Raw genomic sequence first — 27,544 nt, 5'->3', positions numbered from 1 at the left:
GCCTGGTGTCTGTGTCACAAGGTGTAAACAGACACCTCCTTCATTCTCCATGCTGTCCCTCAGTCCTTTCACCTCCCACCCCACTTGTCCTACCTCACCCCCACTCCCGTAGGTGGCAAAGAACCAGTTTTCAGAAAAGTCCAAAACTGATGTCACAACTCGGCACCTACATTACCCACAGTGCAACTCAACTCCCACCAGTTTGGTCAGATATTTGGATGCTAATAGTGGCTAATGTAGCTTGGAGCCTCTAGCCTCAAGGTGAGATGAAGAGCAAACAACCAAGGTCTAGAAAACAAATTTCTCTCTAACTCCAAATGACCAGACCTTTTCCATTTTCAGTCTCCTTGTCATTAGGCTCAACTAGCCAACGCTGCCTCAAGTGAATTTATCAGACTTTGCGCAGATCCCTCTGGAGGCACAGCTACTTTTCTAGAACTCCCAAAGACCTGACACAAACCTTGATGTGTCAGGACACATCTTGATTAAGCCTATAAATCCTAACCACAGATAACACCACCCTCATTTTAGCTGCACATGCAGCTCACAGTGAAGTGATAGACAATGTTTGTTTTTTTTTTTAATCAAGTTTTAAGCATCTTTAAAACCATGATTTGTATCAGAGACTGTGGGTGTCTAGGATCCCTCTTCCTGACATTTTGCTTTTGTAGATTTCAGGAACCAAGACTTCATGAATGAGGAGGAAAGTGAGAGATGAGGGAACAGCGCAGCAGAGAGGAGCTGTTTTGACAGGAGACACTCTGTCTACACTGTCTCGTCTTCTGCTGACTGATGAAGATTAAAGAGACACAGAGAGAGAGATTATAGGAAAGCAGAGATTGACTGCTAGAGAGAGAAAGGAAAAAGGTTGAAAAGAGGGAGGGAGGAAGAGAGAAATGGATAATAGCAGGCTATGACAGAGACACTGAGAGAGTGAGGGGGAGCATTTGCATAATGTCCTCTACCACAGCAAGTCCCTGAGGCTAGCCATGCTGGATAACAGAGGACCAGTACTCTTAATTCAATCTCTTTTTTCTAATACTTCAGAAATTAATAATTTGTCCCCATTCCACCCCCAGCCATCCTCTCTCGTCCGCAAACCACCGTGAGCGTCAAGCTGAGCCGCCTAAGTTTGCAACTTTAACCCAAGAAATTGATGTGAGAAGGCCTTGAGGCAGACCTGCTAATGAATGGATAGAGAGAGAAAGAAGAAAGTTAAAAGATGGTCTTTTATAAAGTAATTTAAGAAAATCCTGTTAGCTGGATCAAGTACAAGAGTATAATTTCTCAGAATGGGGAACAGAGGAGCCTTCGCGCCTCTCCCGTACACTTAATAACAAAATTAAGGAGGTAAAAAGATAAAGAGAGGGAATCAATTAGGACAGGGCTGGTAAACAGTGTTAGCTGTAGAGAGGGTAGGATGGCACGTGTAGGTGGGATGATGAGTGTGGTGCTAAAGTGCTCGCACCCTGGGTGGCCTGATCTCACAGGACATCCCAGAACTGGGCTGGGTGAGGCCAGAAGAGGGAGGAAGCTCAGGACAGGTAAACACTCAATGTCCATACACCTGCCCTCATTGTTCTGCTGATTTATTGTCAAACAATGAGAGAAAAGCTTTCCAGAATGACAGCATGCATTTCATTTACATGTTCATTCCCAAATTAGTTCTGTACATTACTTGCTTTGTCTTTACATGTAATATTGTGTAACTCATGCTCAAAAATATACTAAAAGATGGATTCTCTCTGCTTGATTTTAGTTCCTCTGTCTTTTCCACCGCTCTGCCCTACACTACCTTCATTCACTGCTCTTTATCTCTCAGGTTCATAATGACACAATCATTCCCCTGCAGCGGAGAGGTGAAGAGACACTCATCAAGTAGACAGCCTGTTAACCAGGCACTAAACACACTGAAGATAAGAGGAGATTATCAGGCTGTCATTGTTCCAAAGGGGAGTCCTCTGTCACAGAGACCTGGCCAGGCTCAGCCATTCAGAGCAGAAAAAGGGAAGGAGAGATGGATGGATGTTACAGTAGGTGTTGGTCTTTTAACCTAGGAAGTGTCACCTCGGGGAGTCAAAATCAGATAAATATGGTAGAGGGATATATTTGCTTTAAAAATGCCTCCTTGTTATCAAAATATTTTAGGTGTGGACTGATGTGTGATTTTAACGCAGTCTCATATTAAATCATAAAGTTAACCCCACAGTATACAGTTCTATGCTTTTTTTTTTTTGTTTAAAGTAATCGGATTTAAATATTTTACATGTTGTGTGCGTCATTTTCTACACTTTTCCCCCAAAATTCAACCTGATAGATTTAGTATGTTGGAATCTTTTGGAAATTAAAACTAAAAAAAAAACAGTTTGGTTGCACTGTATTAATTTGTAATGTCTAACTGAATGTTAAAATTATAACTTAAAAAATGTAATTAGTAATTGTAGAATTGTAGTACCACCTCAAACTATTTTTAATTAAAATATTTATTCTAAAAATATTTTTTTTCTATTATATTCACCAAAAATAGAAGATAAAAGTACAAGAAATGGCACTATTACAAGTTCATATTAGATATACTGTAATTAAATAAATTGGTGTAATTTTACATTTACAGTATACATATTTACTCATAATTTAACATTAAAAAACAAAAAGACAGCATATAGTCAGTTATAATCAATGTTAAATTACTATTAATATTAAAAATACAAAAGGATAGTTAGTGTTACAGTAGAATATATCTATGGATATATTTTAGTTTATGTGTTTATACCTTGACTTTTAGATGTGAGCCTTGTGACCTTTTATCTGGTGTTCCACTTCCTCAGTAGATAAAAGCAGGGATGAATGGTCTCTGTGGGCAAACCAAACACTGAGCGCTATCTGATTTCAATTCTCTTGGGTGTTATGACTAAGAAATAATTGTACATATTTCTGTTTGTTTCTTTTTCACTGTGGTGTGCTCTGGGTAATTCCTAATACCTTCTAGAGATTATACAGTAGCTCCCAAACTCCCATGATTATAATTAAGCCTGACTTGGTTGTAAAATGAGTAAATAGCAATTTAGTTTTGCATCGTGTGAGGGAGCATCTGTGTTTTCCTCCGTGTCTCCATACGTCTTTACATTTCTGAATATACTTGTCATTGTGGTTTAGAGTTTGAATATGCACATGCATTGTGTATGTGTGACTGTGTCAAGGGAAAGTGCTGCAGAGGAAAGGCATATATATACAGTATATGTGGAGATGTTTGGTTAGGCATGGACACTCCTGTCATCTTCTTTCTGGCACAAAAAAAAAAAGCCAAACATTTCCTGATCCATTCTTTTTCTCTTCCTTGTTCTCTTTCTTGCACTCACTCTCTTCAGCTTTCACCCTCTCTCTTTCTGTATCACTTACAAAGGCAGCTGTTTCTTCCAAAATGAGGCCACATACGGAAGGTATGCAAATGAAATCATCGCTCGTGGATTAGAATGGGACACCATATACCCTAAATCATGATTGTCAATCATGGCTGGGGATTAAGGGATATGGGCGCACAAACCTAAAAAAAGCAACATTTCCCCCCTCAGGCAGATCCCCATTGTGAGGAGCTCTGAGGAAGAGAGGGCTCCACACAGGAGGAGAGGAACACTGGAGCACCAGTGCCCCCTTCTGTCTGATGTTCTCCGCACCATTTCATCATCAAACACCAGCCAGTCTGAACAGAAATAGAGGCTGGCACACACAAGCCTATTCATTTACATTCAGTGTAGCCACAGGCAAAAGCTTGATTAGACAAATGCACATGCTTTGGTGATGCAGTGTTTCATCTTCAGTGGAGGAGAGAGAGACCTCATTTATTTCTCTGGCATGTGTGCAGGCTTGGTTCAACATCAGTGGGTTAGAGGGCCATAGGCCTTACAAACATAACAAATGTTTGTGTGCCCTGTGAATGACTGTGTTGAACACTGACGTCCCTTAACCATCAGAATCAATTTGCTCTTTATATTGTCAGTGTGTGGTTTTAATATGTGGTGTAAACTGTATATTTACACATCCTGCACTGTCATACATGTGCCAATTTGTCAGTCAGTGGTATATATTTCAGCATTAATTTGTAATTTCAAGATTAATTTTCAACTTTTAATTATACTGTACTACCACTATAATAATAATAATCCAAAATATTATTATTAAAACATGATATTAATACATTAAAAAGTATAATATTTTATTCAATGATCTTAATATGTTGAAATTAGGACACATTTAGGAATAAGTGCATCTCCTCACACAGAGACATATTTAGTGGATTGTATGTGCAGACCCTGGGGCCCTCAGCTAGAGTGCCAGTCTGTTCCTGTGGAGCAGTCAACCAGACAAACTCAGTCAAGAGAGAGCAAGGAACAGGCACCAGGCCAAGGAATAGTACTGGAAAATGCTCCACTATGGCAGAAAATTAATAGTGGTTTTATAGGAAAGAAGTCGTGGGGGAGGGTTTAAAAAAGGGCAAGCACACTAGTTTAGCATCATCAAAAGGACTGTTGTGTGTGATTGCAGGAATCAAGGGAGAATTTCATTAAATCCCATCAGACTAGACCATGATAATGAGAAAAGTGAGCAGAGGAGGAAAGTTGGCACCGTTCGCATAACGCACAGTGCAGCTCCTGGCTGCCCAAGACTGAAGGTGGCGCGGCACCTGTGCCATTTGGCCTCAGCTTCGTATGGGCAGGAGGTCAAGGCCAGGGCAACATCTGCAGCACATCAGAGCGCCTGGCTCCGTGCCCACACAATGAAAGGTCTCTCACAGAGAAAATCTAAAGCATAATTTTGGACCACATGGTGCTATTTGTGTGTGAGGGAGTTTCACTCGCTCCCTCTCTTATCATTGATGTTGCTTATTGAATATGTATTTATCATCTAAACTTAGAATCCAATTTAATTGATTAACACATTTGCTTTATTTAATAGGCTTTCATTTCAGTACTTGCTTCTTATTTATAATCATTGTTTTCTTCAAGGTCCACTTCCTGGTTGAGGATGGTGCTCTTATTAACTCATGCTCCACCAGGTGTAGGCAGTTTGGACTGTACCATGTGGGAGTATGGGACAACAGGTTTCTTTTTGTATTTTGTTTGCCTGCCAGCCGTAGTAAAATTAACTCTAGCCTGAATAGTATGTTGGGGAGTTATTGCACATTTTAAAGCCTTAATGGGAAAGTTCATGTCACCAACATTTTAAATAGCACTGAGTCTCTGCTTGATTTCAGACAAAGTACTTACTATTTGGTTTGACCAGGCAGTGTTCAAAGCTATTGTGCCAGCGTAGTGTTTCTGGGCTGGTGGACTATCCTGTTGTCTGTGAGTTTTGTATTATTATTATTATTATTATTTTGCATTTGTACTTTGCACACTGGGGATGAAAGAAGCACAAAGCAGAGGTCTGAACCAAGTTTATGGACTTTGTGCTCATTTAGATAGTCAGACCCCCTTGAATAACTGGTTCACATACTGATTAAAAGGAGATAAGAGCTTAATCCTAGCACTGTGGATATCCATTTGTACTTCAACGTTTTTATGTTTGAAAACAGCTAATAGCCAAAAACATACATCTCCAGGTGAAACTCGGATAACGTGTCCTTTACAACACACACCGCAGTGTGTGCAGTAAAATTTACCTAGCTAATTTCAAAAGGGCAGGGGGTCCCTAATACCATCCCAGTCTGTTACAGCAAGACCACCTGAGTCATCTTTCTGATGTGGCTAAAATAAACCACAGAAATTGATGGGAGCCAGCTGCTCACTAAAGAGCAAATCATTATGCATCATTAGGTGAAGATTTAGTTTAAATGTGTTTAGCAGGAATTAAGCAAAGCTGTTGTTGACATGGATTGACTGCTGTAATGGTTTATTGTCAGTCCTCCAGGAGGCAGAGGGAGGGGCCAACCTAGTTGGGGTAGCAGTAGTGAGCCGAAAGCAAGGATTTATGGGACGTTGAGAGGACTAGTTGATTGTGCTGAAAGAGTGGACAAACAGCAAAGTATGGTTGTTGATTTGGAAGGGTGACCAAGAAGGGCAGTTTGTGGTGCAGAGGATTCAGCTGCAGAATTTTAGTATGATGTGCTTTTATGTCCTCAGGATGCATGAATGTGCACATGAGAGGGTCCTTTCGAAGTCCAAATATCACATTAATTGTACTTTTAAGTGGCTGACACTATCTTAAATATTTGGGTTGGGGCCTCACTATAGCTTAAAAACTGTTTCTTGGTGAAAAATTTAATTTACAGGAGTAATTGTGGAATTTTTATAACAATATTCTGAAATTCTAACTTCAAGAATCAACTGATTTGGAAAAAAGCATCACTTAATTAGTGACTGAAAGTTTTATTCTACTGTAGTATTTTCTTCTTTTAGGGTTTAGAAAAGTACCTAAAAGGGCATCACACTGAAGACTGATACTATAGATATGATGAATTAAGGCTATTAACTTTTGCATCTGAATGACTGGAGGAAATGTACAGTACTACGGGTGCTCACTGAGTGTTGAAACTCCCATCAGAGGAAAAGGTGAAACTTGAACAACTTGTGTGTGTGGTCACTTCAACCACAGGTAAGTTTCCCTCTCCCGTCCTGGGCCCCTGTGTTTGTTTATGTGCTGGCGTCTGAATGTGTATGCAAGAGCAGCTCAAACTGACACGTAAGAGAGGACAGTCTTATCCAGCTCTCCAGTGTTGACAGTATTGCTAATCCCCTCCACCTGCTCAAACACCCACCCCCCAAAAAAACAGCCCCCCTCGTCCTCCATGTGCCTGTGCTGGGAGTCCCTAGGGCCAGGTTGCGCCTGTGCCTTCGCCTCCACACCAGTTATCGTCCCTGGCCCGGCTTCACTCCCCCAACCCCTTCGTGCACCGCGCACATTAATCGCTGCAAAAACAAATAGTTTTCAAATGTTTGGAAAAGGCCCACTGTTTGCATCAGGGCCTAACAAAATAATTTTTACAAGCTATCCAGTTGTGATTAGGACTGAGAGAATTGAATTTATGTGGCATTGATAATATTAATATTAGCCTAATTAATTATGTTGTTTGAACTTGCACAGCACTGTGTGTACCCTCTACACAACACTAACCAGCCAGAGCTGGAACTGAGCTCTCAGGCGTCTCTATCTTGCCGGCTCTCCCTCAGTCCATGACTACTGCACACAATTCATCAACTCATAGATATCTAATCCCCTCTGCTCCGCTCACTTCCTGAAGTCTAAGAAAGAACTTTACTCTGGTGGCAAGAATTTCCATGAATACTTGATGACATCCATAGAAAGGAAGACTGTTTCATCTCACTTTGAAAGTGACATTTGCTGAGTAACTTTTGATTTCCCTGTTTATGAATGATAGAGGGACAATAATAAAATGCAACATCTCTTTAATGAGTCACTAAGGTAAACCGCAGTACAGTGGGTGTAGCTTCATTGAAGAGATGGACTCGGGTGTCAGGGACGTGACCTTGCTTTTTTCCTTAGTGCAGAAAACAATGCCTGAGACCCTCCATTGAGCCTCATGTTAAGATGTCCCCTCTAGTTTGTTTCTTTAAATCAGCAGAGGTCAACATTTTGATGTCCCCTGACCCAGAAACACTTCATATCCAGCCAACATTCTCTCTGGACTGTGTGCATCACTGGATGAGCAAGTGTTAATCTAGTCAATTACAGTGACACATACCCAGTGACCCATCACACCAGTCATCTGAGCCTAAGAAGGGACCACCCACTCCTTCAGAGAGATTCTCAGACCTATTTATAGGTCTTATACCAGTTCTCTCTCTGATGACCTCTGTGGTCAGAGGTCACAGGTTAGAGGTGGTCATGTGTCTCTCTTAACCAGACGGCGCTCTGTCAGGTTGTTTTCAGGCCATTGCAAAGGGAAATCATTCCCTGTACACAGAGCTACTGCAGGCCTGAATTGTATAGGCTGGCAGTCTCCATTTACAGCAGCTTCAGGTTCTATTCATGTGCACAGGTGCAGCCACAGAATTGATATATTTGGCACAATCAAAAAAGTTAACATAAGCACGAAAATCTGATGTCAACTTATAATATGTCAAACATCTTAGCTATGTGGATTGCGGATGGATTAGTCCTTAAAAACAAATTAAATCTTAAGTCAATATACATTTAATTTTTCAGCTTGGAGAAATAAACAATGAAAAAGGGTAAAATGCACATTTCCCAAATTCCAAGAGCAGTACACTTTGTCTCCATGATGAGCAATGCAATCCCAGTAAAGTTTGTATACTGGGGCCAGGCCGATGCATTCTCTGAATCAGGGATGGGTATCTTCAGGGTGCATCGCGTCATTAAAGTATGGGACGGAGAGCAGTGAAGTGTTAATCAGACATTAACTGAAGTGTCTGCCTAATCTGGCTGAACGGTAGTCCGCTCTCAGCTGGACGAAGGCATGCAGGAGGTTCCGGTCCAGATTGGTGAGCTGCTCACCTGAACAGACCTGCTTCAGGTTATCAGGGGCAACCACCAGGAGGTTACAGAGGGCGTGAAGTGTGTCAAAGAGCTGCAGCACAAGAGGGACCTGGAGGACAGTCAGACACAAAAGCAATTATACCTTGTAAAACTATATATAACAAATGATTACTTGTTTACAAGACAAATATTATAGATGATAAACCACAGTTTTGTTCCCTGTGTGCAAAACATATGGAGAACCAGTATTCTTAAATGCACCTTCTGGTCTTTTAACAGCTGGGAATTTGTAATGACTGTCCATAATATGACATTTTATAGACTAAATTTACTGATAAAAATAACTGGTCAAAATTGAATGATGCAGCCCTTCCTGTATGTACTGAATGGGTCAAATGACCATTATACAGAGTGTAATCATAAAAACTTTAACCTGGTCTGACCCCTTTATTTAACAAACAAACACAGGCAGAACCTTTGTAGGAAGGGCTGTGTTCTGCCCTGTGACCCGTGTATCCTGGACCTACGTCCCACCTCCTGCTCACCTTGAAGTCCTTGGCGCATCGTCGGTATTCAGCCACATCGCAGATGGCCAGCATGCCTCCCATCGAGCTGTAACTGTACTGCTGTAGATGCTCGTGGATGAGCCGGTGGAAACGAACACCCAGCTCTGTCAGTACTGTGTCTACATTCTTCCCATCCATGGACTTTCGCACGTGTTGTACTTGCCGACCGACGTAGGCGCATACCTTGGAGCAGGCCTGCCAGGTGGGAATACACACAGTAAAACACCATGCTGGCTAAACTGAAAAAAAACCCAAAGGCAATTCAAACATGTTCAGTGTTTAGTTTGAGAACAAGACAGGAAGATGTAGAGTAAGTGATTTGCAAGGTGCATTTCATCCATCCATCCATTTTCCTCCGCTTATCCAGGCAAGGTGCATTTGCTGATGTCATTTGTATTGCATGCGAGCTCAGAGAGGAAGGCTGAGTCATTGCATCTCTTACCGTGGTGTACTGGATCATGACATTGTTCTCATCCTCAGGCCTGAAGTCAGTCTTCTTCTGCTCTGCTGCCAAGATGTGCTTCATTTGTCCTACCATGCAGTTTAGTGTTCTGTGTGTAGCAGGAAAATACATCAGTAAATGTCTTGTATTTGACATTCCATTACTGGTATTAGTTTGCACATATAAATGATACAACACATTTCACATGAGTAGCTTGCTGCCTGTTATAAACATACAGACCTGTCAATTCCTGTGTCTAGTTTCACTTCCATCTGCTCAATCACCTCTTTCTTCTTCTGCAGGCACTCTGCCAACTTTGGAGATGAGCTGGTGAAAGATTTTAAATGGATATAAGCCGAGGTCTCAAAATGACACGCATGCAAGGTAAAAAGCCTTCTAATACCTAAATACTGTAGGATACATACAGTATGATTTTAACCCTTAACTGACCTTATTAGAGGCATTAGCTGGTCATTAAACTGCTTGTCAAACAAGTGAAAGATGGAGTTTGCCTGCGGAACCACATTTTTTACAAGTTGGCATTCTTGGAATCCGCTGAGGGAATCGCTGTGGATCAGAGAGACAGAGAGAATATGTCCACTCATTAAACCAAAAAGCAGGTGACAGGATAAATCAGAATGATTCACAAAGAGCGCAAAACCACTATTGCTTGTTCTCTATGTGTTACATTATATGAAATTACAATATATGAAAACAAACATACTCATTCACAGCAATGCTTTACTTTAGCATCAGTGAGGAGAAAGTAATTAACCCAGTCCATTTGCCTCCTGCATTTGTTTAAACCTGCATTGATCATGGAATGTTCATGAGGATGACAGCTATTATTTACCAATCTATCGTTGGTTTGATGAAAACAGGGACTAACTGAAGGTACACTTAATTTGAGTTCCTGTGAAATAGGAAGGTCTCACCTGGAGAGGAGGCACAGACTGAGCCTGACCTCTGGGTTCTAAAAAGCACACCTTTATGGGATGCATACTTCAAAGGATACAGCCCCTGGTCTGGGACAGCAGTATTTTTTTTGCCCATTGTGATTTACTGGTTTTAGTTCTCAGTAGTAGGTAAGATTGGCACACAGCATGTCAACATGATGTTATAATGACATGCAGTGGAGGTTACCTGAGAGGCCAATCTCCAGGGCGTAGTCAATGTGTTCCACGCACAGATGTTCAACCAGCAACAGGAAGATTGAGAAGGCATTCTTGGGCAGGTCAGAAGGATCTGAAAGCTGTCTCACCCCAGACAGAAAGAGATCACACATGACTGCTTGTAAATGGTTTTTTCATAAAGAATGAATTACTGTATGCTATTCAAATCCATACAAATCAGAATTTCTCACCTTGTGGCATCTCTCAAAGGCAAGACGTGTCTCCTGCAGCAGGTTGACAACCAGCTCTGGGGATAAAAAGGTCTCCCCATGAGTGTCAATGCTAGGACCAAGGGGAAAGTTGGTGCGCTGTCTGATACGCTCCTTCAGCTCCTGAATACTGTAGAGGGATTTCAATCACGACTATTTTGCATTATATCTTATGACTGTGTAAATTTGATTTTCAAATAACTCAAGCCACATCTAGCATGATGCGACAAGAAACTACGAACAGAATCTGACCTGCCAGTGCCAACTGGGCGTTTTTGGTGGTTCTTGGAGTCGTAGTAGCGCTGCAAAATCATGGCGCCTCGAGTGCGAAGGTATTCCCTCTCCATGTCAATGTAACTTTCCAGGTATGTGGAAAAGATGCTTTTTATCAGCTTGGACAGGAAAGTGTGCTTGTCTGAGCCAAGGTTGAACTCTGTTAGCTTAGTGGCCAATGCTGTGGTCCTGGAGAATGTGAAAAGCACAGTTGTAATTATGTATTAAATATACTGATGAGACAGCAGTAGTGGAGCTCATTTCTAACAGTGAGACCGTGCACAGGAAGGAGGTACAAGAGCTAAATATCTGGTGCATAAGTAACAACCTGGTTTTGAATACTAAAGAGACCAAGGAAGTTATTGTACACTTCCATAGGAAAAAAAAATCAACAGCACCATGCACCACTCCTCAATGGGGGCAATGAAGTGGAGAGAATGAACACCTTTAAAATTCTAGGGCTGGCAGTGTCTGAGGAACTGAAACATTATTAGAAGGGCTCAACAATAGCTCTGCTATCCGAGCCTGAGGAGGGCTAAACTACTACAGAGGCTTCTGACAAACTTGTACTGATGTGCTATAGAAAGCGTACTGACATATTGTGCATCTGTGTGGTGGAATTCATGCACAAAGGCCGAGCTGGTCACTGTGCAATGGGTGGTGTTAACTCTGACTGGATTTCCTGCTGTCTCGACAGTGCACGCAAGATCACTGAACAGCAAAAAAAATACAGATCCATCTGAGCAAGATCCACCAGGCTGAGGAATAGCTTTTTTCCCAGGTAGTGGCACTGCTTATCAGATATCAGTCCTCCTGATAGACACAAACCAATGTCCTGTTTTATGCTTTTTTTTTTTTAATGCTATATCCTAGTTTGGTTTTTAAGCATATTTGTTGTAGTTGTTTATATTGGTTTATTCTCAATTCCTTTTAAATCCTGAAACATGTTTTTAGCTAACAGCAACAACGCAGGTCTTCCCTGTGTGCCTGTGATGAGGATGTCGGAGAGTTTTATGAAGGTTGTTTATAATGTTGATTGTTTATATTCTGTATGCATGCAGGGCTGAAAGGTCCTATTTCATTGTGTTTTTTTGAAATTCAGTGGCAAAGGGTTTGAACTTGTAGACAGGAAGTGAATTAAATCAATAAGTGAAAAAGTTACCTGGTATAAAGGTCATAGAGATTCTTGAGGTACTGTTCCACATCAGAGTGTCGGGTTTCATCCAGTTTCTCCTTAACATGGGCCTGCAGACACAATGCCAGTCATAAACTGCAACATGAGGTGTGTCTAAAAAAAAACACAAAGCAAATAAGAAGTAGGAGAAATACCTGCAACTTGTTCTCAAAAATGTTCTGGATGAGTTTGGCCATAACAGTCTCTGGGCTACTGAAGACTTCGCCCACCTGCTTGTTGACCCTCTGGCAAAGCACTGCAGTGTCCTCAAACACATCGTTCCTTAGGTAGGCCCCCTAGGATGACAAAGGGTTAACAAGGAGTCTGTGGATATCACTGACCCACAAAAAAAGTGAAGTTGGATGTAGAAAAAGCTTTTACACTCACTTCCTGGCACTGCTTGATATAGACGTCCACACAGTGTGCATAGCCCTTTAACAAAAAGACAAGGGATTTCATTTTTCTCTGATCAGGAATGGCCAGTTAAGACTTAAAGACAATGTTATATCAAATGGAGACATAAATATCAAAGTTACACAACAAATATGATTCTTCTAAGTCACCTTGAAATGTAATAGAACCGCTGCAACCTCCCGCATACGTCCAATCTCACCTCTGCGCTGGGCAGCGGTGAACTCCTGGATTAACTGGCGCTCCAGGTCATGGTACTTACCTGGGTAAGTGTAAACAAACACAAAGACACAAAAAAATATTACTGTAATTTGTAGCTTTTGTAATTTGTATTTGCAATATGCATTGCAGATTTCAATATATAATGAGTCTTGTCACCACTTACTTGCAATTTTGGCCTTGACATCTGCAAATCTGTCAGAGAAAAACATATTTATCAAGAAGGTATTTACAAATAACATGTTCAGATAATGAATTTAAAAGCTTAAATACGTCATATGTTCTGGGCTGGGCGATAGTCCACATTACAAGTTCACCACCCTCCCCTTGTTTGACAGTGTTCTTGTCTAAGGATACCTGCAGGATGCCTGACTCACCTGTCAAATGGCAGCTCCTGAGCAATGAGATGCAGCTTCTGAATGATATCGGCAGCCTCCTTAATCTGAGGGACACAGAGAGAACGTGTTTGAGGCAGAGAAAGATGTCAGGTGAGGGGGGGGGAAAGAGAGGGCACGGCAGGACCATGACAGGTGGACATCAAGACAGAAAGCAGGCAGGCCACCAGCAATGTCTCCACTTGGGGGAATCATCATCTTAGAGCAGCCCTGCTCCACCTCCTTGTGTTGAACAGGGAGCTGATAACACACCTGGGCATGGGCAGCAGGAACAGTAGCACTCCTGACTTAGCAACATATCCAGCTCTTTATTGGCATGCCTTTTCTGAATGGGCTTTAATCCCACAGGAGTCTAATTCGCCTTCAATAATCTGTCCGGCCAAGGATATCTGTCTAAAAGAAAAAAAAAAAGAGCCCCCCTGCGCACACACACCACTCCTGACATACACGCTAGCTGAAAAAGCCCCAGACCTACAAAAGGCACGCCGTCCGCAACTCCTCTGTTCCCACAGATGCCTGCCTCAGCTAACATCATTACTCTGCTCCCGTGAGGAGGATCCAGCCTTTCTGCTCGGCGAAGGTTTTCTAAGTATCTGTCCCCCAGCTAAGATTAGCTAAATCCCATGTAAGTAATGTAGCCATCTCCCTGCAGTCAGGGTTTAGCAGCACTTGTCTCCACGCTGGCGGCCCAGCCCTCCCTTTCAGAAGGATTAGCAAAGCCATCCCCCTTCAGCTATTCACTTGCAGCTTTCCTTTTTCCCCTTCGTTTGGAGGTATGCTCTGGAAAAGGAATCTGGCCAGATATTTTTGCATGCCTCTCTTGAAACTAGCCCAGCTCCAGCTCTCGTTTCTGGGATTGACCCCCACGCTCACTTCTCTACATCCACTAATGATGTTCATATTTACAGGAATTAATCTTAAGCATCCCAATCTCTCTGCTGTCATAAACAAAACTGCAAAATCAAACTATCTGGGGTCACCAACTTGTGCTCTATATAGGCAGGCAGGAAAAGTGTGCATTTATCACCATCCTTACATGTACTATCATGCCACAAGCTCTTTACTGCTGTAATGCAAAACAAAGCCGAGGACCAACCAAATTCCCGCTCCCAGACATCCTACTGTAAATGCAATTAGGGTTGACATGAGCATGTTGGCATCCATGCTAGTCAGTCAGCCAACTATCGTCAGACAGCAAATGACAGTTTATTAATCCAAATTAGCCGAGGGATCCAACTGAAGGGATAAACTTGCCAAATTAATATGGATGGTTTACCTCATAATCCTGTTCATTCTCACCTCCAGTGGCATCACAGTGGGGGTCCTTGTCAGTGGTCGCACACACCTCCAATGAAGTGAATGGAAAAGAACATGTAGAATACTCACCTTGTCTGGGTTATTGAAGACATCACTGCGTAGGTCTCCATCCAAGAACTCGTTGAAGTAGGTCATCAGACGCTGAGCTTCGACAGCCCTCTGCCGGGGCGTGTTCACACCCTCCAGCTGGTCACCGAGGTGGCAAACCTTAGTGGCCACATAGCTTATATGCTCGTCAAGTTCCTGGAAATGCTGAAAGGCCACCTGAATTGATAAACCACAGAGATTGTGAAGAAATTCAGTGAAGTGACAGATTTAAAATAAATCAAGCTGGTGATATTTGGGCACATTCAACCATATAAGACACCTGGTTGCTTCTCTGTAAGTCTTGAACTTTGTGGGCAAATTCCTTGGCCTCACGATGACACTGATGCTCCAGCTTCTCTACCTTTCGCTGGATCCTCTCATCCAGTTGCTTCAGCTCCTCTATGTGGTTCTGAAATTCTTCCAACAGCCTATGACACAGGACAGAAGGTATGTAGCTCCAGAACTTCACACTACTCTAAATAACAATTAACAGGTAAAACACACAACTGTTCTTACTCTGGTGGAGGAAGGAGGGCTTCAAAGTTATATCTGTCCAACTGACTTCACAGCTGCATATATTATTATACTTTATTAATCCCCGTGGTGAAATTTCTAAACTGATGCCGGCACTGTCAAGTCACTGCCTGGCCACCTGGGGCAACTAGAGGTTCAGTGTCTTCCCCAAAGACACTTCGACATGTGGACTACAGAGGCCGGGAATCAAACCACAAACCTTCCAAATGGGAGAAGAGCACTCTACCTCCAGAGCTACAGCTGCCCCAATAGTTAATAGTTACAGAATAGTGCCAGATGCTTAATTCCTGGGTCCCTGGACTTAAGAAACTGAGAAAACTAGCAGCTTCGTCAGCTGCATTTTAAGTACCATCAGGGCTGCAGAGTAAATGTTCTAAGTCAGCACCACATTTCACAGAGTAGGAAACATCCCAAAATGATGAGTGTATAATCTCTTGACTAATTCCCCTCAGCAGTAGCTACAGCTTAAAGACATCTCCCATCCCTTCTCAACATACACCAATTCCCTGGCTGGTGACTAACAGTGTGGTGGCCTCCACAGATATGTTGTCTCTGACTCCTCACTAAGAACGTCCAAGGAGGTGGTGGCATCAGTTTAGTGAAAGAAGTAGAAGGCAAGATGGATCTACAGTGAAGTTAAACTGTTATGGCATTCTATCATATATGATGTAACTTGGTCCTAACAGTAAACACAACATGTGGTGAAAACATTCTTAAACATAGATATTTCCTGTTTTTTTTTCTTCAACTCAACCATCAAAAATATTAAATTAGCATAATACAGACCAGGATGAGCTGTAGTAAGTGCAGAGGGCATAATCGGTTTCAGTATATTTGTCTGTGTTGCATATTTAAAAAGTTATATGTGCGAATATGAAACATCTAAGAATCTCAAATCAATACTGAATGGATAAGGAAGAATTTTATTAGTGTATTATATTTGTCTGCTCTACATTTACATGTAATATTGTACTTACTGTTGGTAAAGCAACACTGGGTCATAATTTTTGACAATATCAAATGACACACAGTAGGAACCAACTAACAAGCTAAGTGTTGCTGCAAATTATAACTGAAGTCTAGATAAAAACCTGGATCTTGTAATTCACCTGAGTTACTGATTCTTTTTTGTGCACTGTGATGTTCAGGGAAAGATGTAAGACGTGTACTGTAAATGTGAACGATGACGGTTTACAGTAACATTACCTCTTTGGGTCGAATGCCTCAGCTCCTCCTTTGGAACCTCCTCCGGGAGTCCTCCATGCCAGCCTTTCAATGTACTCATCTGCATCAAATGGCTCCTGGGGGGTAGACAATGCCATGAGTGTACAGATGATTAAATCTACAGTCAGCGAAACACCAGCTAATAAAATTATGCTAACAGAAATCACCTGTAGTAACTGTTGATACTTGAACAATAATCAAATACTACTACCTAATAACAGTGCAATTTCCTCCCACATTCATAGTCGTATAAATACACAGTATTTGTCCTAATTTACTTTTGGTTTACGACATGAATCCAAGGCCCTCAACGGTTTAAATCATTATTAATTTTTGCTTAAACACTGTGAAGATGCGTGGGGATTGTTAGTACCGTTAATGATAGTTAGCAACCTAGCCAGCTAGCTAGCTAACACAGCTCTCCGATGCAGCAGTCATTTTACCTCGAACAGCTGAGCAGTTGTAGCCATGGTCCAGATACAGATGGCGGCGTCGTTGAATGCAATTTAGGAGAAGCAATACAAAGTCGGCAATATCGTCGACTTCCACATGGATATGGTGAGTTGGTACAGTTTTGCCCTTTGTTGACAGCTGGCTGGTTAGCAATCCAGCTTCCTGTATGGAAGAGAAGGGTGGGGATAGCTGCTTACAAGTGCGCAAGCGCATATGTCAGCTGATTGGTCGTAGTTGTCACATGCAACAACAACAGGAAGTTATTCGCTGCGTTAGTATGAGCCAAATTCATACAGTAAGGAAATTGTAAATTTAATAACTGAACTACGAGATGTAAATAATAATGTCGCAGACTTTTCCGTAAATTGAGGATTTCAGTGCAGCCGGAAAGATGAGTCTGCGTGCTTTGTGGATTATTTCTCGTGAGAATGGAGAAAATGTTTCAACCTTTTCAAGGTTTGTATTTGAGTTATAATGACTACCGTCTCCCACTAACTGTTTACAGTAGTGTAGAAGCCTGTAGTAGCACACAAATATCACAGAATATGAGCTGTTACACTTCTTGCAGTTTACTGTGTCTGTAATGTCTTGTGTCTCACCCCACAGGAGGTTCTCTACCGTGGAGCACCGTGCAAAGAAGCTGGCAGGCTCCGCATATGTAGCAGTCCCAGAGGAGAACACTGTGCTGCAGCTCCTGCTCACTGAGCTGGGGCTTACAGAGTCTGACAAATCGTACGTAGCTCTCAGAGATGATTGCCTTCATTGTCGGCGGTCACCAGCCCTGGAGCTACGTGTGGATGGTCCAGGAAAGAGAACACTTTGGCCGGTGTTAGCCATCTCACAGGGGCCACTTATTCTGGCTTGCCTGCCTTTAGTGGATGCCCCCCCTGAGCCACGGCCACCTCTGGCTAACCTGCTGTCAGTCTCACAAGGCCTCACACTACTGGCAGGGCTAGAGACCTATCTCCTTGGCTCAGGGAGTAAGCTTGATAGTGAGGGGCTGTCCTCTCGCCTGGCAATGCTGCCCTCTGTACTCCTTCAGATTTGCCCACTTGGCACACCCCTGGATGTCCCGCCACTGGGAGCACCTGCTACACCCATAGTACCCACACCTGCTGGGAACCAAAAGCAGCCATCCTGGAAGACAGGGCTCCACCGCGGTCGGGCTATGGTGAACGTAGCATTGATAGAAACTGTGCGCTCCATGCAGTATGGTAACCAGAGCAGACAGGACCTTTGGGATGTTTATGGCACTGTGACATGCAAAGTAAGTTCACAGTGGAAAGAAAAGCAAGTCATTATAATGTTTTGCCTATTTTCATTCTTTTACTTAATTCTACATTTTTGTCTTTCTCCCAACAGTGTGAAGTGGAGGGGGTGCTCCCAAATGTAATGGTGACCCTCACACTGCCACCAAATGGTTCTCCGCTGCAGGACATCCTGGTCCATCCCTGCGTCACTTCACTGGATTCTAGTATCTTGACTGCCAGCAGCGTGGATAACTGTGATGGCTCGGCTTTCTCTGGGCCATATAAGTTCCCCTTCTCTCCACCCCTGGAGACTTTCAGACTATGCAGCTACACATCTCAAGTATAAAATACAATTGAATAAAATACACAAACTCACGTTTTACCCCAAACAGTTTGTCTTAAAGGAGTCTTGTTGATACTCCAATTTTTCAACAGGTTCCTGTTCCCCCTATCCTTGGTTCCTATCAACTGAAGGAAGAAGAGAACCAGCTGCATGTGTCAGTAATCCTGAAACTTCACGAAAGTGTGAAGAATAGCTTTGAGTACTGTGAAGCACACCTGCCCTTTTTTAACAGGTAAGCAGCAGAAGAGGCCAAAGTTTGCTTGTTTTTTTATATCTGAGTGCTAGAAAACATGTTTTTATTTTTTTTACTAGAGAGCAAAAAGGTTTGCTGCCTCATCTTGCTTTAGCTGAATAATGGATTCCTTCAACGGCCAAGAAATAAACCTGTAACCAAGTCTCAAACAACCATGTGGTAAAATACTGTGACACAATTTAGAGAAATGTCCCAAAATGTCATCATAAAAACCCTTTTAACATTCATTATATCAGCCAAATATTTTACTGCCAGGTTCTTGCATTAAATTCATTTAAAGAACTTAAAGGTTTTCTCACAGGATGAACATTGAACCCATTAAAATTAATTATTGTTCATTTTAAAATTTTGTGAAATAAAATTGTAAAATAACATCTGCATGTGGGCTCTGTGTGTCTCGTGCAGGGTTCAGATGAGCGTGGTGGATGTGAGGGTGAGCGCTGGACAATTGGATGTTTCAAAGGAGAAGAACTTGCTGGTCTGGAGCCTAGGTAGGCATGTGCACCTGAGCATCAGTGTGAAAGATAATCTCATTGCAGCTATATTCAAAAAAGAAACTGACTACTTTTCCTTTCACTAATATTTAGGGCAGAAGTTCCCTAAATCTCGGGAGGTCACAATGGAGGGAAAGATTAGCTTTTTTGGGCCAACACCAGGACCTACTGATCCCCTTTATTCAGATCTTACAGCCTACGTCAAAGTAAGTTAATAGGCATGGTGGTAATCAGGATTCTGTTACAGTCAGAAAAATTATGTCTCTGGTCTTAATGTACTGGCCATTTTAATTTTAGGGCTCATTTAATCAGTGTAAATGTTTGAAACTGAAAAATACTGCAAGGTAAGCTCAGCGTGGTCAGTAATATTTGCAGTAACATCTCGTGTGAGCTTGGTGTTTCTTGTGCAGGGATCAGATGGGTATTGTTGTGGTGAAGGTCAGCTCTGGATATCTGTGGCTATTAATATAAAATCATTAGCCTGTAAAATGTTACTACTTCCACTGTTATCTTCACAGTTGCATTTCAAAGTGCCTGATATGACACTCTCTGGCTGCTGTGTAGACCAGCATTCAGTGCAGGTTTATTCTTCTGCCAAACCACGGATCGTAACATGTAAGCTTTTGTTTTTTTTTTGAATAAAAATATTAGCTGTATACACATTTTCTGAAAGTAAAATAATGGCCTGCCTGTCTTATTTTCAGCCCGAGAACTTCAATCCAAAGAGTACTTCATATGGAATTCAACAGGCACTGCTCCAGTATCCTCTGGGCAGATGATGCTGTAGCATGATTCCATAGAAAAAGCTTAGTGTAAAGGTGCAAGTTCATGTAGTACCTGGACTGGATACTGAAGATCCTGTCAAGCAGTATGACCCCTTTAAATTCTTTTGTTACAATCTTTTTGTTACTGGAAGGCTTACAAATGCTCAAAATTCAAAATAATAGTTAAAATGGTTGGTAGAGTTGACACATTATCTTATATTCACATATAAATCATATTTGGTTTCAGTCAGCCTACTGGCAGAAATGCAGCTTTTTCATTTATTTTTTTTTTTGGAAGGATGGCTTCTTAAAAAAAAAAAACCTCCCCCTGTAGTCCAACTTCTTTTATCCCCCAGTCTTCACCCTCCTTCCAAATTTATCCCATTGCAGACACAAAGGCCACCCCTCACTCTGACAGTCCCACTTCAGTGACTCTCCATCAGCCGGATAATTAGCAGCTGGGGCCGTGCCATCAGCTGTTGTGGGCTTGGAGGAGAGGGGGGGCTCGGCTGTGAAAGGCCCGGGCTGCTCTGACCAGTGTCCTGACTACAAAGGGCTCCTCTTTTACAGCTGGCAGGAGTCCTTACCCCCACCTCCTTTGACCCCGTCCCCACCCTGTCAACTAGTGGTTAGTTCAAGCACACAACCTGTCCAACCAGACTGTGATTGAGCGCTGACCCTCTGGCCCTCTGAGACTTTAAAAGCAGCTGGTCCCATTCAGAACGCAGGACCTGCCTAATTGGTGAAAAAGTCACAAGGGCGGTAATGATTGGGTCGCCTCTTGAGGTTGCAGTGGTGCTTTGACTCAGTTAATGCAGAACATCGAAGATTTTTATTGCTGTATCAACTTACAGTTTAGGCCTTCATTTATAATTGATACTTAATTATCAATAATTTGTTTGAATAGGAGTGTGGAGATTGAGATTTGGATGGTTTCCACAGTTTATTGTTCTGTTACCTGGACTTACCTGGAGTTGCATGTCGACTCCGTTACATTTCTACTGTAAAAACTCCACCTCCACACACTAAGTTGAATTAATAACAAGTCAGTGAAGGGTTAAATTAGTGGTACTTGTGGCCCCCTATTCCATAGCAGCCAGACTCCTCTGAGTGCCTTCATTGTCTGCTGTTGGCCTCTTGTGCCCCTTGCTGGTCCAAATGCTACATTCTCACGTGGATTTCCACTCAGAAGGGTGACCATGACCAATCCTCTGTCAATTGGAACCAATTGCTCACACGGCATCCTTCACCTTCTTTTTATGTAGCAGTACGGAGTGGCAGACATCGAGACCTCTCGGCTCTCCCCCTCCATGATGATTTGGCTTTAAGGCCTAGTGTGTATGGCTAGTGAACCGGAAAAGAAGAAATTTTTGAAGAGTTGGGCCACTCTAAATCTCCTCGGTATCCCAATATGTGGTCAGTCTGGCTCCTCAAGTCTTCAGTCACCGTTTTCTCACTGGCAGACTTGGCTTTGTTGGTTGATTGATTTGCTAAATAGACTGACTTGATTTAATGTGTTGCTCTGCTCCAGTGCCTTCAGCCCATACTGTACCTGTGGGCCTTTAATTCTCTTGTGCTTTTTAAAAATTGGTAATTGATTCCATTATTATTTGTTCTTGTAAACATTATAAATGAGCATTATTAACTCTTTGGTACAATAATCATGAAAATAAAAACTCTCATCTCCTAAAATAAAACTGCAAGTGGCACAGAGGTGTGAATTGTCATAAATCATGACTGAAGTTGCATAGCTAGTGTTCAAAATGATCTTTCATACCAAAACATTTACTACACTGCACCTGTTATCCACTGAATTGTGAGAGTTTACATTGTGTCCATAAGCCCAGTAATGACACCCAGTGGTAGAGTACAGTTTAGTTCATGTTAGACTGTTTGACAGTTTGATGTACATTTCTTCTGTTGAAATAGTTCCAGTTAAGCACTGCCAGGTGATCTCTGCTGGTTTAACTGTGTGATGTGATCCCAGCAACGTTCATTTAAGTCACCGTGTCTGAGGACCAAGCTTTTGTCGGCCACTGTGGCCTCAGGTGTTTGATAGGAGCCCACAGCCTCTCTAAACCCACTAAGAGTCAGCCTGAGGGAGACCACATGAAGAATGGCAACAAATTAGCAGTTTTCTGTTTGTCCATGATCTTTTTAAATAACAGAATATCTTTGGATGCGTAAGGATGCTTATGTGCTAACTTCTAAAACCCATGTCTAATAATAGACCTGAAGCTTGGTAGATGAGTGAGTTGAATCCCAACTTTTGAACTAAACATAAAGCTTATTTTATTTATATTTGCTATCAATATTGTAGGAAAGTTAAATGATCTTCAGATTCACTGCTTCATCAGCAGGCTTTGCAACTTTAGTGCATCACTGCCACCTATAGATGGCGCCATAGATTCAGACATGCGGTGAGAGCCCTGAATATGGGAATTCCGTTCATGTTGCAAGTTGATTTGATCTTGAACCACATCAGGCAGTGAGTATGATAATTTATGAAAATTTTAATTCATTAAAACAAGTTTAAAATTTTTAAAACCATGACTGGTTGAGAGAAAATAAGTTTTTTGTTTTTTTTCTTGTTTTCAGTACCAATAGCCAAGATGGTGCAGTATAGTAATTAATTTGTATTACATCAGTGCCTTATTATTTAGCCCTGTTTTGATCCAGATTACTAAATGTAAAAAGTGTTTTTACTCCAGCTTATTGTCCCATATCCCTCTTGCACCTCTTATCCTCCCTGTCTGACAGCCTCTGGCAGACTCAGGCCATATCCAGCTATTGCTCTGTGTTTCACCCTTGTATTGTGATTTCTCTGTTTCCCTTTCAGTTGTCCATGATATGTTTTTGTCTGAAAACACTCCTCTGTGTCTTTTCTGTTGAAAAGTTCTTTCTTCCTGTCTGTTTTTGGGACCTTGATATCTATCAGTGACATCCACTGCTTTGCACAGGAGCTGTTTGTTGGGCTGGTTACGCAGTCTCTGTTCACGGAGGTGAGATTTTGGCTGGAGAAGGCAGCTGGGGTCCAGACATCCTCCTGTGGATTCGTCCCAGAAGATGTCTCTCTCTGTGGGCCTTCTCACAAGTTTCATCCTCTGCCTCCCTTCTGTGTTTTGATTCATAACTTAAGGACCAAATGAAATGAACAAATGTCAGACTCAATCAACAGACCATATTCAGGTAGACTTTGTATCAGATGTACCTGTTAAAACAGTAATTTGCAGTCCTACCGTTAACCGTGTAGACAACCTTATGTCTTCTTTGCTCTCTGGCTTGTTGGACTTGTGCTTGCCGTTGCTGATGTGCTTGTTGAGTGAGAGCCATCTGGGCCTCTAGAAACCCTCCCTGGAATGGCCACAGGGCCACAAGAAACCAGAGGTAGAAAGTACATTTACTCTAGTAGCATGCTAACAGTTACTACAAGTTTGAAGTACTTCCTTTCAATGCTACTTTATGCTTCTACTAAACTACATTTCAGAGGGAAATATTGTACTTTTTACTTCACTACATAAAACCGACAACAACTGCTTTCTGTTCCCTGCACCCTGAAAATCGATTTCATTGAGGACCAGTCATGGCTGAACCACCCTACTTTCCACTCCACTGGTATTTCAGTCAGATCCACTGGGACAGGAAGGGCCCACACTCACAGCTCTCTCTCTTCCTCTTCCTTTCCACCCCATCTTACCCCCTTTCTCTCTTAAGCACTGCTGCACTCATGCATTTTCTCTCAATAGAAAATTTATGATCTGAATTATTGATGTAATAGATGCACTTCAGCTCTTCCATACCTTGTCGAGATGCTTTACCTGAATCATTCTGCCAGTGCCAGCGTATCCTGTCTGGCCAGTTGTAGGAAACCGGTGGACACCCCCATCTCTGCAGCCCTAGAACAAATATCAACATTCCTTTTTGGGTTTCAAAATGGCATGAGGTTAGTGACTCTGGGACAGTTAGCAAAAATATTTTTCCTTTTTTTATTACCATTGCAATTTGATTGGCAGTGCTTGTGTGGCCAATTTGAGGGGACAGCAGTGCCTGAGGAGAGATAATGATGGGATGTCTGGGAAAAAATCAAAAGTGTCAGAAAGAATAATGCAAAATTATGTCTCCCACAGTCCCAGCACAGGACTGAACAGATAGATCAGAAACCTTTCTTCTGAGTCAGGCAACAAGAATAGCCTGCTATAGTTAATAAAACTGTATTAGGCAGCTGATTATACTGTACTAACCTGAGATCTTCTGGGTGGATGGGAGTGAATGATACTTGAATTGTTGCTTTGCTTTTGTAGTAGGCTTCCTGCAAAGCGTGCTTCATCGCACACTGTTGTTTAATGTATTACAACAAAGTAATGTGTAAAAAATAATGAAAGGAAACCATGAATGGAAATGAAAAACTAGAGACAGGACATTTCTACAAACCTGAGAGTGTGGAAATAGATATTTCCTGTTTCAGTGGAGGTAAAGTCATCTTCCTCTTTCCAAGAGTTCCTGATGGCTGCTCTAAAGTGACCAGCAGAGCAGGAACGGTCCACTGTGGTTTCAGATGTTTACCCTCTTCTTGCGGACTCTTAAATGGAGTTACTTTACATAGCCTGGGTCTGGAGCCTGTGGACCCCATTGTCCTGTTCTTAGTCCCAAAGTCTAACACAGTAAAATAGTTTCTCTGCAGTACATGTGAGATATGTACAGTGTAATAGTCTAATAGTTTTAATATTTTCTTAAAGTTGTGTGCTAATTAGAATAGCTAATTTCATCTTTTCTTATCTGTCGCACGGAAGTTCGAACACTGTAGCTCCACAGGCTTTATTAACTTTTCCCACGTAGATGTTGGTCTCTTGTGGCTTTTTGGCCTCTCCTATTAAAACACAACAAACAAATAAATAAAATAAAGCCACATATCTTCACCGTTAAAACTGACTCTTCCTTTTTCCTCGTTTGTTTCTTGTTACTCCCAAACAAACCTGATGCTCATCATATGTCACCTGTTGCCGAAATTAATGTTTGTCCTGAAGCATCTTTGTCTGGTTCCAAAGTACAAATGAAACAAACACCTTTGGTTGTGGTTAAAAGAACAGGTGTGTACTCCATCCCTGCCTTCGTACTTGACTTTTTCCATCATAATGAGCCAAGTTTCCATGGCAACGCTCCCTACAGGTTACTTTGTAACTCTTAACTTAATGCTTGAAAGAACATGTTATTTTTCTGCACCCCCTTCCTATTGGAAAGCCCAGAGAAGTAGGAAAGAGGCAGGTTCTCTGGGAAATTGTTAACTGACTGAAAAATGTGACTCCACAAGTGCTTAGAAAACCAGAGGAGGTAGACAAACACTGTCACAAAGGTGGGTCATTTTAGGCTGCACATCAGGCAGTAGGTTTCTCAGCACCCTATGTACTGTGCATCATATCATGTTGTGATTATTTCCAAGACTGTTTAGTCCAAATATGCAAGATACCCAGGGTATGGATTTTTTTTATGACCAGACCTTTCATCCAATGCCATTGCATCCACCTGCAAAACTGACATTCCCAACACCCTCAGCTGTAGTTGGTGTTTAGTGCTGATTAGCAAATGTTAGCATGATAAAACATTAACGCATCAGCATGGTAGCATTGTCACTGTGAGTAAGTTACTGCTGACATTAGTATTTAACTCAAAGCATCGCAGTACCTTAGCATAGCTGGCTTAATTCAGTGGCACATCTGCAGTTTGGGCACTTTAAGATTATTGCTGGGCCCTTTATAGGAAAAAATAGTGATTGACATTCAGCCAGTAATATTTGCAGACCATGCAGTAATTCTTTACATATAGGAATGTGTACAAAAACCTGCTTTTTCAGATGGGCATACATTATTCCCACAGAATGTGTGTACAGCATTTGTGAAAGAGGTGAAATTATAGTAGAACCAATTATTCTCAGTCTTTTTTCAGTTTGCAGTGTGTGTCAGTAGGTGACAGCTAAGCACAACAGAGAAAAGTGTAATATTTTATAGTGAGGAGAATTCTGCAAAGTCACCGCTGCAATGCACTTATCAGATTACCAGTGCTCTATGAATCACACCACTTACATCTGCTAAAATACCTGACCATGATACAGATATGGTGGTAGCAACAATAGTCTGGCTCTCATACACACTCTTATGTTGCGTTGTTTCCTCAGTTTTCACTTTCAGAAAAGCGGTGGACACACTTTAAACCTTACGGATTCACAACAACAAAATTTGCCTTTGCTAATATTAGCCCATATGGCAGGTCATTTCGTATGTTTTCATGCTGAAGTGGGAGAATGGATTAAAATGAAAAAATGTAGTTAGGATTGCAACAACATAACAGACAATGTAAATAATAATAATAAATCAAAATAGTAATATCTTTTGCGCGTTAACTGTTTGTTCACAATGCTGAAGCTTTCACTTGACGGTGTGAGGATAGCACTGAGGACTGGAAAATGTCACCCCTAAAGGACATGACGTCAGTGTCCTAAACTGTTGCCAGAATGTAAGCACAGCCCCACCATGTCTCTGTCTTGTGTACCATTTTTACTGAGCTACTGTACTGTATGTGGATGTGGGACACTTCACCAGTACTAGATGAATCCTTCTCAACCAACAGAGACTTGACTAAAAATGGTGTTCCAAAATATTGTTAACAAAAGGCTTCACCTACATACACATCACCCTGGGGTAAACTAGTAATGCACTTTAATGAGTGTGGGTTTTAAGTCTTTTATTATAAACAACCAAAAGAGCCTGTACATTACATATAGTATAATTGTCATTCTTGTATATAATACTATTCAATAAGACTTCAAATTAATACTCTTATTGATACAGGTCTAAATAAATATCATAAATACATATAAGATTGAGCCAAACTGGCCCTGTCAGTATTTATATTCACAGAATACAGTCTGCAGAGCAGGTCGGGGGAGGTCAGTCAGCTCTTGGTTTGGGTGCGTGCAAGGGACTGGTCTTAGCATGGCAAGTATTTTAAAAAAGTAAAACACTTTCCAGCCTTTCATTTAGCAAAATCCACAAATTGTTCTGTTTTCCTCTCCTGCAGTGAGGTGATGGAGACAGAGATTCATCTCCACAGTGAAGATGAAAGTTCAGGACAATACCTCCTGTCTTCCTGATAGAGACTCCACTGAACATCCTGCCTCACCTCCTAGGTGGGCAGTGGATAAACATGAGCAGACAGGTAGCTTCAGGGCTGGTTAACAGCAGAGCTCAGCCATGTCATTCCAAGGGAATGGAGACGGTGCCGTTGGCTCGACTGCGGCTACGAGTGTGGCCGCTAGACTCTGTGAGCTCCTCAGCGTGTTCCTCTGACTTCTTGTCTGTGATAGCAGCCAGGAAACGCAGTGTGACCGAGTCCCACTCCTCTGGCAGCAGCAAGAGCAGGAAGCCCAGGCAGATGACGCAGGTGGCTGTTAGGCGAACCTCACTGAAGATCACCTCGTGTTTCAAAACATCTACAGCTACGGCAAGAAAAAATAAAA

At 41.9% G+C, this 27,544-nt stretch overlaps 3 protein-coding genes across 4 annotated transcripts in view; 1 reads left to right on the top strand and 2 right to left on the bottom strand.

Annotated features, from left to right (window-relative positions):
* Positions 1–7,401: 7,401 nt before the first annotated feature.
* On the bottom strand, positions 7,402–17,102 carry exoc5 (exocyst complex component 5). The gene is given in 19 exon segments (XM_020590942.1): positions 7,402–8,563; positions 9,000–9,215; positions 9,463–9,571; positions 9,703–9,789; positions 9,913–9,994; positions 9,997–10,029; positions 10,606–10,714; positions 10,826–10,973; positions 11,096–11,305; positions 12,279–12,361; positions 12,446–12,586; positions 12,678–12,722; positions 12,854–12,963; positions 13,087–13,115; positions 13,298–13,362; positions 14,702–14,896; positions 15,000–15,147; positions 16,460–16,554; positions 16,921–17,102. Coding segments are annotated over 19 exon segments (2,121 nt in total). The 5' UTR covers positions 16,948–17,102; the 3' UTR covers positions 7,402–8,374.
* Positions 17,103–17,154: 52 nt separating this feature from the next.
* ap5m1 (adaptor related protein complex 5 subunit mu 1) lies at positions 17,155–22,511 on the top strand. Its single transcript, XM_020590944.1, has 8 exons — positions 17,155–17,386; positions 17,537–18,197; positions 18,293–18,520; positions 18,616–18,755; positions 19,182–19,267; positions 19,364–19,476; positions 19,789–19,885; positions 19,975–22,511. Exons 1-8 carry the CDS (start codon positions 17,322–17,324, stop codon positions 20,055–20,057), a joined length of 1,473 nt encoding a protein of 490 aa, XP_020446600.1. The 5' UTR covers positions 17,155–17,321; the 3' UTR covers positions 20,058–22,511.
* A 4,261-nt stretch (positions 22,512–26,772) lies between these two features.
* The window catches only part of slc35f4 (solute carrier family 35 member F4), a 15,260-nt gene continuing 14,488 nt past the window's right edge, over positions 26,773–27,544 (bottom strand). For both annotated transcript variants that reach the window (XM_020591035.1, XM_020591036.1), the window contains exon 7: positions 26,773–27,523. In XM_020591035.1, the coding sequence (XP_020446691.1) occupies positions 27,282–27,523 (242 nt within the window). In that variant the 3' untranslated portion in view covers positions 26,773–27,281. The remainder of the gene's footprint in view (positions 27,524–27,544) is intronic.

This window comes from Monopterus albus, unplaced genomic scaffold (assembly GCF_001952655.1).
Source record: "Monopterus albus unplaced genomic scaffold, M_albus_1.0 scaffold13.1, whole genome shotgun sequence".
NCBI lineage: Eukaryota > Metazoa > Chordata > Actinopteri > Synbranchiformes > Synbranchidae > Monopterus > Monopterus albus.
This window is presented reverse-complemented; position numbering and strand designations above follow the sequence as displayed.